Source organism: Anomalospiza imberbis, chromosome 6, assembly GCF_031753505.1.
Source record: "Anomalospiza imberbis isolate Cuckoo-Finch-1a 21T00152 chromosome 6, ASM3175350v1, whole genome shotgun sequence".
Classification (NCBI taxonomy): Eukaryota; Metazoa; Chordata; class Aves; order Passeriformes; family Viduidae; genus Anomalospiza; species Anomalospiza imberbis.
The window spans coordinates 22,652,218-22,666,863 of record NC_089686.1 but is presented as its reverse complement, the minus strand read 5'-3'; the positions used below and the strand labels follow the sequence as shown (position 1 = coordinate 22,666,863).

Below are 14,646 nucleotides of genomic sequence, written 5' to 3'. Positions count from 1 at the left end.
TAATTTGCTGTATTGCCTCCTGGCTGTTCCCAGACTGTTTTTCCTCTTCATCATGGAATTTTTAATGGCCCTGCTGCCTCTCGGGAGGCATGCAAGGAAGAGTACCTCAGGGATCTCTTCTTTTTTCACATGCCTATAATTACTCTCCTTTAAGAGCACAAAACGTTTGCTAATCATGTCTTGTCTGTTAAGGTTTCGACTTCACGATGCAGACTGCTAAAAGCAAGCGAGTAGAGACTTATACGGGCAACTCAAGGGATCCTTCCCTCTTTCCCCTCTGCCTGTTTGCCTCTCTGGGAGGAACGGTCTGAACAGAATTTTGTTGTTGAGCTTCTACTTAAGAGGATTTTGTATAGGCTGAAGTTGAATATTTTATTAGATGTTGGTTATTCAATATTCTATAGCTGAGAAGATGTTGTAGGTTGTTGGTTGATGGAATGCTATTCCCTTGAGGCAGGATAAGAGGCAGGAGAAGAGCCTAGAACCAGTGTTCCCTTTGACTTGAATAGCAGGCAGAATAAGAGAGGAAAGTAGAAGATAAATTGTCCCTAATGCCATTTATTATTTGCCTAGCCTTGAAAATAGGATTATGAGTGAAAAAAAGCAATTAAATGTTCCCACTGGAGGTCATAGGAAAAGTGGACCTTGGATGGCAGGCAGATGTTGAAGGTGGAGACTTGGAGAATTGTATTAGACTTTTGAACAACACAGATAAAGAAAATTGCTTTGCAATGTTAATACTAACTGTAAATCTAGAGTGTAATCTGATTTAGAAGCAAGTCTGTCATCTTGCCTGGAACATGGGATAAAGATGTAGAGGCATGAGTGATCTCCTCATTTACTGCCAGTTGCCCCATACTCTGGATTTGGTGGTGCTGTTAAATTGAACAGACTTGAATGTCTCAAACTCTAGTTCTGGCTCTAGTAATACTCTTGTGAAAATAAGTATTGTTCTCTCACTTCTGTATCTGTACACAGAGATCTTGATATTTCTGCCTCTTACCCAAGCATACAGAAGTACAGGGATTGCCTGCAATGTCAGGCCTTTTCTGAGGCAGCTGAAGGAGTGAACATATGTCCACAATTTCGTACTTTCTTGCTTGAGCAGTATCCAGTGCATTCTAGGCAACCTTTCTCCCTGTTTTTTTACTCTTTTTCCGTTTAGCTGGAGGATTTTCGTGTCTTCTTTTGCTAAAGCCTGGCTAATATTCCAGTTGGGAATATAACTGAATTCTTCTGACAGGCATGCAATGAACAGCAGCTATCAACCTAGTGTCACATGCAGTCGACTAGGGCCTAATATTCCCATTTTGATGAATCCTAGCTCTCTGGAGTGAAAAATAAATTCCCCTTGGCTTCAGAATTTTTTTTTTTACTTGCTATTTCAAATCTGTGTACTCAGCAGATCTGGCAAACAGTAGGAGTCTTTCTGGCACAGTTACAATGTGATTCAATGTGAAAATAGGGAATATAATATATGGGATCACATCTCTGTTTAGAGTGCTTACATGGAAAACAAGAAGAAAATGCATTCACTTGCATTTGCCACATGCAGACTTTTAGGAATGAAATTGTCGCATCATTATAATGCTTACTTGGGGAACAGAGTGCTGCTGTTAAAGATCTGTGAGATTTGGATGACTGAAAAAGTGAGCTGACCTATTAGAGATTTTGGAATCTGAAAATGTGCTCTAGAAGCCTTCCCAAGAGATTCTGCAGGGCACAGGAGACTGCTGTGCATCGGGAATATCTACACTGAGATGTGATAGCAAGAACCACTTTTGCATGTGGGAGCTTTGCATGCAGATAGGATGAGCGACTTGTATTGATTTACACATGTTATGTGCAGATTAGACTGGTGCCCAGCTGGCTCTGTAGTCAAAGAGGAGGAAGAATTCTGCTTTTACTATTAATTTTGTGAAGCCACCATCAACAGCCTCAGGTAACACCTCAGGGCTTAGAGAAAGAGCCTTTCATTTGGTTTGTGTTTGCTCTGAATAAAGCATCACAACAGCAACAGCTGGGTTGTGTGGAGTTTTAGTAGCAGTATCTTTGTTAAAAGGCAGTCTCTATTAACATTCACTTTAATATGAGGATAATAACATCTCTTGTTTTTATAGTATTAGACTAATGACTGCCTCTCACTTTCACTGTATAATCCATGTGCTTTGCTTCTTCTGAGGATAGGGTTAGAATAAAGAGTGTAAGCAGACAAGCTGGATGATGTGAGATGACAGCCAGAGGCATACACCCACAAGTGTGCAATGTGCCTCTTGCCTCCAAGAAGGCCACAGGTTGTCACATTTAGCTCTGTATGGCCTTTTCAGAGACCTTTGTTGTGAGATTGAGCTGGTTTTTACACTGAATTTTAAAAGAGTGGACTTCATGCTACTGTTTAGACTTCACAGATAGTGATGTTTTCAGGGTCCTGATGCTGTCCAGTGAGATTCTTTGTGGGCTGGTGTCTGTGCTCTCCCACAGATTATATTGCCAATCCTAATTTTCTGTTGAAATACTGTGGTAGATATAAAATAGTGGCAAGCTCCAGTGCATGGTCATCTCAAACTGTAGAAGTGAGATGGGAGTCCTGTGTATGCAAGCACTGATCATTAAAAATCATGTAAATAAAGTCATAGAATAAATACGTGGAAAAGAAATGAAAGGAAGCATAACTTCTGACACATTGACTACCATGAATTTCATCTTTATGCATAACAAAGCCTGTTTTTTCTCCAGCATGACCTGCATACAGAATTGGGTACCATAAGTACTATGTTAAAAACAAAAGACAAAAAGTATTTCCTGAATAATTCCTTTAGTTTGTCATTACAAAAAATATTATCACTGTCAAAAAGACACTATAGACTTTTCATATTGTTGAAAGCCATTTTTCCTATACATGTGTAATTTTTCACTCACAAACTCCTGGCAGTGACTGCTGTGTGAATTGAATATATTGCAGCCAACAAAACAGTCACATTTTTGATCCTGATATGTTTCTCTAAGTGTGTTCTGCTTTTTCTCTTCCAGGGTTAGAATTTCAGTCATCTCTAGATTGTAAACTACATTTTCATATTAGTCTTTGGTCACTTGGCAGATCCACCTGTAACAAAGCACTGCAACTTTGCTTTTTTCTTATGATAAACCTGTCATAGTCCAAAAGAAACCAGGGAATTATCTTCTCATTACTGTTTATGCAAAATTAAAGAAAGCATGGAGGCTAGCAGAAGAGATTGAAGGCTAGTAAGACAGTGTAAGTCCTATTCTAGTTTGTAAGTTTAGGTCCAGGTCTTTCGTCTCACAAAGTTCTGGTCTCAAACTTCTTCACAGAGAGGGCTGTGACAATGCACAAATACACATTTTCTGTCAGCCTTTCCTGTTCTAGTCTACTTTAAAGTAATTTTTAACTGTTCAGCTTTGGAAGGAGAGGTAGTTCATCATTGCAACTTGCGATATTTTTACGTTTTATAATTTAGCCTATCCACTGCTCTGTTGGATACTGTGCATATCCATGATTTGATTTTCCTAGTGATGGTGTTTGTAGGAGTCTATAGGAGTCTGCTGTTAAACTGGGATTCACTAATTCTATTATTTCACTGAAATAGACCTTCATGCAAGCTAGTGATTAGAAATTTACACTGAAAAGTGTGCTATCTACCAAAATCTCCATATTTCATAAGTTATACCTCAGACATCCTGTCTGTCCAGGCTTTAATGAGGACTCTCATCCCTGATTGCAGTCTTCTGCTCTTTTCTCTCCCAATGTACTTACCACCTGGAGATTCCCTGCAGATTTATGGTGCCTGTGAAGTACATCAGCCACTTGAAATGACACTTTTACCACTGGGTCAGTCAGAGCCAGTGAATAATCAATAGGTTCCTGATTTACTAACTGAAGTGTGGGTGATCAATAAGGGATAAACCTGGAAGAAAAACATGTTACAGAGACAATTTATGACCTCTGAGCCTTTGTATCTTAGAGGCAGGTCTACTAGATACAGCATTCTTGCTAGTAGTCTTCAACTGAAGTATGATTTGCCTTGACTTTCACTACAAGAAGGGATTTTGAGATTCTTCTGTTTTCATTTTTCTTTTTTTTACCCCTTGTGTAATCATCAGGTAAGCGTAGTTGTTCAAGGATGTAGCTGAGAGCCAGGAGCTTTTATGCAAAATCTAGCTGTAATATTTGTGAGTTGGGAAAAATTGCATAAAGTCTCTTGGAAATGATAGTGCACAGTGATTCTCCACCAAGGATCAAGTGACTAATGATGGCATAAGTTCATAAAATTAAAAAGGGAACATTTAAAAATAATTTTTGTTCTTATATTATTTAAAATTAATTGGATTATTATATACAATTATGTAGTCTTGCAGTTAGTAATCTAATACTGTGTCACTGATGCAAAATAAAAAACTGAATATTTTCTTCAGGCTATGTGTGTTTAGATGTTTCAGAATACATGGTTACAGCTATGTTATAACACTGTATAGCCACTATTACAGTTATGTACAAAAGCAGTTTTTAGCATCCACAAAGTTACTTAGAGGTGAGTCACTTCAGTGTACAAACATGAGATTTGAATGTGCATTCTGTAGATGTGCTAGTATTTTTGAAAGCTTTTTACGTCTAGGGATGGTTTCTCTAACACCTCCCTGGGCAGCTCATTTCAATGTCTGACAGCCCTTTTCTTTGAAGAAAGTCCTCCTGATACCCAACCTGAACCTCCCCTGGTGCAGCATGAGGCTATGTCTTCTCATTCTTCTGCCAGTTGACTGGGAGAAGGGACTGACCCCCACCTGGCTACACCCTCCTTTTAGGTAGTTGTAGAGAGCAATATCATCTTCCCTGAGCTTTCTTCCTCGCAGGCTAAACCACCCCAGCTTCCTCAGCTGCTCCTCACAGGGCTCTGGACTCTTCACCAGCTCCATTGCCCTTCTCTGAACACCCTCCAGCACCTCAGTGTCCTTCTTGTAGTGAGGGGCCCAGAACTGGACATAGGACTCGAGGTACGGCCTCACTGAATACAGGGGAATGATCCCTTCCAGGTTCAAGTGGCCACAATATTGTTGATCCAAGCCATGATGCCACTGGCCTTGGCCACCTGGGCCCACACCGGCTCATGTTCAGCCGCTGCTGATCAGCACCCCCAGGCCCTTTTCCTCTGGGCCATTTTCCAATCACCTTTCCTTCAGCCTGCAGCGATGAATGGGGCTGTGGCCAAAGTGAAGGACCCAGCACATGGTCTTGGTGAGTTTACTGAGAGTACACTCGATCCCCTCAGGAGACTTCTTTGTCTGGTTGTATTAATATGTGCTCCCAGATTTGAAAAACTGGCTATCTGTGAAATGTAGCACTATTTAAAATTTTTGAAGCTATTCTTCAATGTCTGATTTAGAGGACAGATCTTACAGACTTCTTGTAGAACTTTTGAATTTCAGTTGAGAAGATGGAACAGTAAATATTTCCTCTTTTGTTGTGGTTTCACCTTTTTTTTTTCAGGTAAGTAGATAGACCCAGCAGCATTCAAACAATTTATAGACTGGACTAGTATAGAAATTTCTTTGTGATCCCTGCACTGTTCTGTATGGATACAATAGCACAATTTGGTTTTGCATAAATACAGCATCTAAAATATGTATTGTAAATATGTGGGTCTGATTTTTTTAATAGATTTTTGTAATGGAAATAAAAACCCAAGAAGTTTTCTTTTTGTTATAATTTAAAGGCTTTAGTATATGATAAAGTATTTGTTAATCTTCCAGGATTTAAAAAAAAAAGTCAAAGTAACAAGCTTTGAAGGCACTGAAGCTTTTCAGCACTTAATTATCAAAACTTACAGGGTTACAAATTTTACAACATGTAAGCTCCTGACAGTCTTTAACTGATTTTATTTGCACTGTACTGTATTTTGCACATCAGATCTGATGATAAGAGTGACCAAGGAACTTGCCAAAGGAAGTCTGTTATATCGGACAAAGAAGGGATTTGAACCCAATGTCACTGCTGAATTATGCATTTATATTTATTATGGATGGTATTTGAGGAAGCATGGTCTGGTCTGCTACAAAGACTGTTACTTCTGCATTAAACTTTTCTACTTCCTATAGACATATGATTTGGAGGAGATCTCAACTCAAGTCAGTTCCAACAATACAGATTTCTTCTTAATTGGCAAATGATTAAACTGAAACAGCCATCAGTAGGCTTCAGACTTAACAGTTGATATTAACAGAACAGATTATGCTGTTCAGCCAGTTTAGAGGTGCAACAAGGTTGCTGTAAGTCAGATTCAGCTGTTTGCACAGCACTTTAATAAGGAAGTAAGGATTTTAAAAATGCGGGAGACAGTTTTGCATTCCTAACTTTACAAACTTAATATTGTAATGGAAACAACATGCACGGGCATTTGGCATTATAGGTACATTCTAAGATGACTCTACAGTACCAAATAGATTGCAAATTAATCTCTGACTAAAGAGAAAATATCACACAGTTTGCATAAAGAGCAATCTTGCACACATTTGTTATTCTTGCATAGAAGTAATGGTAGGACACATGTTATATCACTGCTTGATTACATCTTTATGTGTGCAAGGAGTTTGGAGTTAATACAAAACCAGAAGGTAAAAGGGTTTAAAAGCTGAGAAATAATTATTCTTCTGAGCAGTTTTTGTGTGAGCTCTGAAAGGAAATGTGAACATAATTTATATTGACAAAGAATGTGAGCAAAACTCCCCGAGAAACTTTCGTGTTGTGCTACTTACTAGTTAAGAAGCTAATGGGAAGGTAGGAGCTGGAGGTGACTGGTCAGTCTTACAGAAATGTGATATTGGAACTGAGTTTAATTTGTTTTATCTTCTCCATAGGCAAGCAAATGTCCACCTGGGGCCACCATGTTCAAGGGACATCAAGAGGAAACGAAAGCCAGCTGCAGCCTCCATATCTAGCCCAACACCAGGTAACCTGCCAGCATTTTTATAGGCATGCCCCTTTTGAGCAAAGCACCATAGGCAAAGGTAGTGGTACTTTGGTTTGAAACTAATGAAATGTGTGAGAGGGCATATCGTGTTTTTGCATAGCATCAAAAGCTGCCTACTAAACAATTTTTTGGCAATGTAGCAATGTTAAGTTAATATAATTTGCAGTGCTTCACCTTACTGTGAATAGTAATCTGCTTCTTCATAAGGCATTATTTCCACTGTCCTAAATTATGCAGTTAATGATAATAGGCAGTTGATCAATATGCACAGTGTGTTCCTTCAGTACTGGGCTGGCATTAGCTGGTGGCTCCGATGCCCTTTTTCAGGGTATTTGTAGACACTTTCACAGGAGCAAAAATCAGGCTAATTTTGTATAATCACTGGGTGAAACCACTTACTCCTTGGGGGTTGTCTTAGTCTTTTGGGTGAAAATAGTTTTTTCTTGTTATGGGGATGTAGTCATTAAAGTGCTGGTCTATTTTCATGTGGCAGATTTCTGAAAAGTCATTGATTAATCATCAGAATATGAAAGAGCTTTAATCTGGTGAACACGTTGGGTTTTAGGATGCTTCTTTCTGTCTCTTCACCTTACCCTATCTTGTGACTATCCACTGATACGTGTTCTTCCAACTAGTTTATTAATAACTGTTCTTGTAAGCCAGTAACAAGGTAGTGGGTAAGATGATGGAAAAAATGGAGATGTGAAAACAGTGGGGAAGACCAAATAAACTGATGATTAATAGGAGGCAGTTTGTGTTTCTTCCTTGGGCTGGTGGATAGACAGAATAATGAAGTAGGGAAGAAAGCTGAGCTTTGTCTCCAGGCCACTGATCTGGATTGCAAACTGTCGGAAAGATTCCGTACTAAAAAAAAGAAGAGAAAAGAACATTAATAATCTGTTGTTCAGCAAAACTCTCATCTATTACTGATTATTTATTTAGGTTATTCTTTCTTGGCTTTTGAGTATTCCATTTTGGGATATTTGAACTTCTGTAGTAAAAGGGGTAGTATCTGAAACCACAGAATTTTAGCACTGGAATACTAGATTTTCTTGGTATGAGTGCTAATGTCTCACTGTCACCTGTCCATTTATTTATTACTCAGAATGTATTATGTATTGCATTGCTGGTCACTTTCTATAAGGAGAGCTTCTGTTTCCATGCTTACGTGTTTCAAAGTACTATTTAAGTTGTACTTACCTGATTAGGCAAATTATGTAGTGAACACTTTTTGCAGAGTTGAGAGTGCATCTGGAGTGGAACTTAGCTCTGGAAATAGCACAGGTGTTTGGAAAGCTTTCTTAACTATGGATGAGGGAGAGAGGATTATTATATATTATAAAATAAGGAAGAAATATAGTTAGTAGAGTATGGGCAGCATGCTTATGCTGATCATCAAGAGACAAGGTCTGCAAAGTCTTTAATGGTCAGAAATGGTAAATATCTCTTCCTGAGATCCTATTTAGAAATATCCTCAGCCAAGTGAACAGCTGTGGGCAGGGTTTGCTGCAGTACTGACTTGTGGAAAGAAACTTTTATGCTTGGGTAACTCAAGTTGTGTCCTAAATAATGTTTTACTACAGACTCCCAAATACAGCTGAAGCACAACCTGGACGTGTAACTTGGAAACTTCTGGAATCTGATGTTATTTCTGTCAAAGGAGATTTTGCTATGGAATTACTAATGCCTAAAAAGATACATAGTGTTATTCTGCAATAATGTAGAATTAATTGGACACTCTTACATTTGCTGGATATTTATGAAATAAAGATTTTTCTCCCTTGCCATGCATCTACTCACCCCCATATAAATGCCATATACTGCGGTTCCCATGTGCCTGAGGAGTTGTGGCAGTCTCAGTTTTTTCACTTCTGAGGCTTTTTACGTTTGTGATATTTTACTTCTGCAAAAGGTGAAGCACAGGTAAATCAGAATACAGGCCTGTGCCTGTCATGCAGACACAGAGTGCTGGATTTCTTCACCTTTACATAGCTCCTTCGCTGAGTCCAACTGCTCTAGTCTCACTTGTTGACCAGGTCCTGCTTCAGTGATCTCCTTTTTTGCAACCTGAGTGCCCCATGGAGGTGAAGGACACAGCCTGAGCTGGCTTCATCAGTCAGCAGAACAAATGGGCTTGCTCTGCCGAACATCGGGCCATCTCGGATTCCACCTCTTTTATAGAGATGAGTGATGAAGAGGGGCTCGTTCCGCTTTGCCGCTGTATTAATACACATCAGGGGCCAGCTCCCGGCACTAAATCACGCTACTGCATACATCTGTTATCGGACTCCTCACCAGTGTGATGAACAAGACTGCAGATAGAGGCTTCCTCGTGTCATTCTTTATAGGATTTTCCTAAAAGAATAAATAGCTCAAATCTCTGCCAACACTATCCCCTGTCATTGTGATGAATTTAGCTTCTTTCTTAAACATGCAGCTACAAATCTTCCCCTGTCGCCTCACCCCTCCACCATCCACAGAAAGTTTTGAGTTGAATTTGGCTGAAATCAGAAGATGCTAATAAATGGCAGATGAGATGTAGATGCTGTTTTCTTCCTCAGTGCAGGAATGAGAAAAGGCAGGTAGAGATAATATTTATTTGGGAACCAAGCAACTAAATTTATTCCATGTTTTCTCACATACTTTCATGACTGTGAGTATTTATGAGTTCTGGTAAAGTATCTTTTCCCAGAGACCCTTGCATGAACATCAAAAAACTGCATTACTGTAGAAGTTTCTTGGGTCTCTATTGTATTGCTATAGTATTAAAGTTCTGGTCTTAATCCTGCTCTTTGAGGCTAACTGGCCTAAATACCATAACTGAGCTGTTGAGAACAACAAAAAGTGGGTAGAAAATTCAGAAATAATTTGTACTTCAGGAAATGACTTTTATCAAAATTAAATTGGGCAAACTTATGCAGATATTCAGAGACTGAAAATTAATGTTTTCCACACTAGACAATTGAACAGTGTGAGCCCTAAAGCATGAGGCCTTTACTTGATAAGAACAAAAATAGGGGTGGTGTAGTTTGGCAGTAAAATAAGGAAATCTGGAGGAAGTTAAGGCTGACTGCACTGGATTAGACCAGAGATTCATCCAACTCAGTGACCAACAGCCAATGCCTAGGGAAGAAGAAAGTCTGTGGTGGTAAAGGTCCATTGACGTTTCAGTGATCTGAACCTTGGAAAGCATGGATAGTTTCCTTGTGTTTAGCTACTTTCCATTGCAATACAGTAGATTTGGAATAATATCCCCAGTGGCACAGTAGAGCCTGTCTGAGAAATACTGCATAAAATGTTATTCTCATGGAAGTTATTCTCTAGTTTGAAAGGAATCTAATGAAGACTGTCACGTCTGTCATCATTTTGTCAGAACGGGCCACAAGTACAGATGGTTGTGTCATAAATGGTGAACAACTACCGATCTTTGCACTGATGTTTTTAATGTTTGTGTGCTTCAATCCTCTATGTATGTAGCAGTGCACATGCTAACTGGCATTCTAATCAGCTATTACAGTGAGTCTGGGGTAAAAATCTGCATAAATAGATTTTTGTCTGCCTTGGCATGTATTCAGACTTAGCTTGTAAAAAAGGTGATAGTTAGCAGCCTGTGAAACTGCTTATTGGAGAACACTGTGATGAGTAATAGCAATTTGGTGAATTCTTGTTAATTATTCACTCTGCCATACCCAGAAACAAGAAGCCAATTTCACTCCTTTTCTTTTTCTCTTTTTATGAGGAAAGATGGAGAGCCTGAGTGTGGAGGCTGCTAGCAAGGAGCATATAGTGTAGTATTGGTGGTGATTGTGAGTTTAAGGACTGACTTAGTTGTTGGGGTTTTTATCATTTTCATATGACCTTCAGATGGAGGAAGATGATGGGCTGGATGTAAAATTGCAAGGTACTTTTGTTATCTGTGTTGTAGCTGTAAGGGAATGTGACTCACCGTTTTGGATTTACAGAAGCAGCATTGTTGGGGTTCCAGATCTACTGAATGTGGAACCTCAAGCATTGGACCAGCTTTTTATTTAAACTTCAAAGCAATCTGTCCTCTAATTGAGGCTTGCTGTGGCATCTTTATCCTTCATCCACTGCAGAGCAGCAGATGCAACTTGTAATTAAAACACACAAACATCTATTATCTGTTGTGAGACTACAATGAAGAAATGTATTTTGTATTGAAATAGTTACTTGTTTAAAAATTAATTATGTTTGCCCCGAAGACTCCTATGGCAGTTACTCTTCTTTATCCGGCCCTGTTCTACTTGTGAAGACTGAGTGATTCAGGATACTGAGAATTGGAGTGAACTTTCATATCTCTAGGTTTTTGGCAATCCTTCTGGAAATTTGGGTAGCTCTTGGGTTGAGCTATGGATCTGCAAATGTCTCTGGCTATTGTAGCGTGTCCCATTTTGAAGCAGTGGTTATATTGAGAAAATGAGAATGGATTTCAACCTACTTTGGCAAGTAGTTTCTTGTCATAATCTGCTGATTTACCGTGGTGGATATACGTGGAGGTTCATGGTACTGCCCTTACTGGGTGAGGAGAGGAATGTTTTCCTCTTTAGATGAGCTTAGCAACCTGAAATTTGCCACGCCTTCAGAGACTTTGAAAGTTTCAAGTAGAGAGCTAATTGAGTCTTCGCAAGGAGTCCAAGTTATTTTAAGCTGAATGATTGTGATTTGATTCACTTTAAATATGGGACAGCTAAAACTTTTGACTTTCAACAGGAACTCTGACTAAGGGAACTAGTTAGTGGACTGGGAACTTAGAGTTTTGAATGTGTGAATCATTAGAGCAAAATTGTTAATGCTGTCAAGAACCTCTATTTCAGAGGAATTTGGATGGAGAACCTTTAGAAATTCAATAAATAATATCCTCATAAATGAAATTATATATATGAGGGGTTTGCCATGAAGTCAGTTGTTCTAACTTTTTTTATTGCCCTTTCTTACTGTCTTCCTCTGTTCCCCCTTTCCTGCAATTTTATATTCCAGCAACTTTATCTGTCCACATGGATGCAGCAGAATCAGAGCTACCAGCAGCACCTTCCTCAAGATCCCAGAACTCTGAGTGGACTGGGAAAACACCAGCAGCTGAGAAATCTACTATTACTGCCTCCAGTAACTTTTTTAAAATGCCACCAGAGAAGAGCCCTGGATATAGCTAAAAGGAAGCATTGCAACTGTAAAGGCTTGCTCGATTTTGGAAGTGTTTGATTCTGGTGTTTGTCTGCACCAAACATCTTGTTTGGCAATAGTGGTATCCCCAGTATTGGTGCATGATGTGTGCCATCATCCAGGCTGGTCTGTGTGCCTCACACACCTAAATCATCTTTGTGAATCTATGTTTAAGAAGAGGTAATCAGTGTTGGGACTGCAGTGGCTTTTAGAAATTTTCCTGCTATCACTGTATTTATTAAGAATTCATCTCTTTCCCTGATTCCAGCTCATATGTAATGAGTCCTGTACAAGTTCTTTTGGGTTTTCAGATCTTTCTTCACCCCCTGGACGTGCTGCTTGTTTGTGTATTTGGCATTTTTAGGGTGAAAGTCCCACTGCCATTCAGGGAGGCAGGAGTCTCCCTCTGCTTGCTTCCAGACCAGAAGGATTTCTTGGCTGGGGAATGAGGAGGGAATATTAACACATTGAAACCTGAAACCTGAATCCTGTACTAGCAGAATGTTTTCTGGCCATGTGCTGATGGACTCAAATCATGTTGCTTCTGGCAAAGCAAAGATGGTGCTTGTCTGTGTAGAAATTGCCATTAGCTCACTGGCAGCATTGTCCATTCAACCTTTTCCTTCTCCCTTGTTCTGAATGTCTTCAGTCTTTATTGTGTATTGCATGTTCATTCCTAAACCTCCTACTGGATAAGCATTTGGGAGAACTACTTGGACATAAATGTGCAAGCTGGTGTCCTGGATAGAAACCTGGACCCTTGAATATTGTTGCAGTATGGTAGAAGATTATACAAAACATCCATATCTCAGTGTATAAATTAAAAAATATCCGTTAGTGTTTCTAAAGGATGCTTGTTGAAGTTAACATGCCATTGAACAAGAAAAAGCCGTTTAAAGTGTCACCTGAGTTCAGAGCATTACAGGTATAGATCAGACTCCTTCTGTATCATGCTTCCTCTCCCTTGAAAAGTATTGTCTGCTGTACCTACTGGAGATGTCTCCACCTGCTGATGATTGCACATTACACCGCAGTGTACACTAAAGAGATTCTCTTCATAGAACTTCCACTTGGTCTGCTGTTACCTTCTGTGTTGCAGAATATATGGACAGGGATTTCTTCCCTCTCTGTAATAACTCTGGAGCTTATCATGGACTGTGTTTTCAGAATATGTACCTGTTAGCATGTACCAAGGAACAGGTGGTCTCACAGCTTCTTAAGTCTTTAAGTCCTATTTGTATGAATAGAACTTTCCTCATGTGGAGCTTTCAGACAGGACTGTTTAAACTTGTAAAATCTGTTTTGATTGTGGCAGTGCATCTAGCACTCTTAAGCAGACAGCAACATTTGCGTGATTTTCCTGATTTTGCAGTGTTCTGTTCTCTTATGAATCAAATTACTGAGGGACAGATTTGATTGAGGGAATATGAAGCAGTGATTTATATTAGCTGTGTATTAAAAGGGGAAATGGTCATAATATACACAAAACAGAAACTGAATGACTTGCTAAGTCATGATTGACAAATATAGGTAGTTATACAACATGCACACTGTGTCTGATCCCCTAATACCTACTTATTCTTGGGGAGACATCCAAATTGGATTTATATTTTGCAGCACAAGCAAACTGTCAGATCTGTCACTATAAATCCTTCTCAAAACTTTTTTTTTTAAGATTTTTTTTTGGGTGGTACATTTTAGAAGTAATTAGAACAGGGGAACCCTTTTAACCTTAATTAAGGAATACACAAGTCCATTTGGATTACAGGACAAGCTGTAACAGTTTATAAAGGAAGAAGTGTTCCTTTTTTAAAGTTGTCATGGCTTTGTCTTATTTGTAGCTATTTTGAACAATGATGCCTAAGGGGTAGCACAGGAAGCTTCATCACTGGAAGGCCTGCAATCTAAAACATCTGAAGAGAAGGTAAACCTGAAGAGTAGTAGCTTAACTATCTAGTACTCATGAATACAGTGAATGGGAAAGGTGATAATGTTCTCCTGACAACTTGCAGATAAAATTTAGGATTTGAAGCCTTGCAATCTAAACTGCATGGTGCTCTAATGATGATGAGTGGTTCCCTAAAAGAGGATTTGTGAAATTGACTGGTTTTGATCTCGTGGAGTATTCTCCACAACTTCTCTTAGTTAGAGTCTGTTCAACAGACTTACTCTGATTACTGGCCATTCAGCTTTATACAGTAAATACAATTTATTTTATTTACATACAATTTTAGCCATTGTATTCCCTTTTAAAAATCAATTCTGATATATCGTGCTATATTCTGAATATTCTGAGTATTGTCCAAATAGTTTTTTTTTCTTCCGTGATGTCAGGATGCTTTAAAAGCTTTTTCAAGAAAGGTGTTAGGGAATCAAGAGCCTTCATCTCATTGTGGTGGTAGAGGGGTTGGTTGCAATGCTTCATGTGATTTTTCTCTGGGTGCAGGGAAGGAAAATTTATCATATTTCCCAATTGAGGTCAGTA

General features: G+C 39.0%; 1 protein-coding gene across 13 annotated transcripts in view; it reads left to right on the top strand.

Moving 5' to 3' along the window:
* The window catches only part of GPATCH2L (G-patch domain containing 2 like), a 32,873-nt gene extending 19,643 nt beyond the window's left edge, over window positions 1-13,230 (top strand). For 6 of the 13 annotated variants that reach the window (XM_068192770.1, XM_068192769.1, XM_068192775.1 and 3 more), the window contains 2 exons: window positions 6,868-6,959; window positions 11,979-13,230. In XM_068192770.1, coding sequence (XP_068048871.1) covers window positions 6,868-6,959; window positions 11,979-12,151 — 265 coding nt within the window. In that variant the 3' untranslated portion in view covers window positions 12,152-13,230. Of the gene's footprint in view, window positions 1-1,849; window positions 1,943-6,867; window positions 6,960-9,016; window positions 9,187-11,978 lie in introns of those variants that run through there. The other 7 variants (XR_010999899.1, XR_010999900.1, XM_068192777.1 and 4 more) reach the window with 4 other exon arrangements.
* Window positions 13,231-14,646: the final 1,416 nt, after the last annotated feature.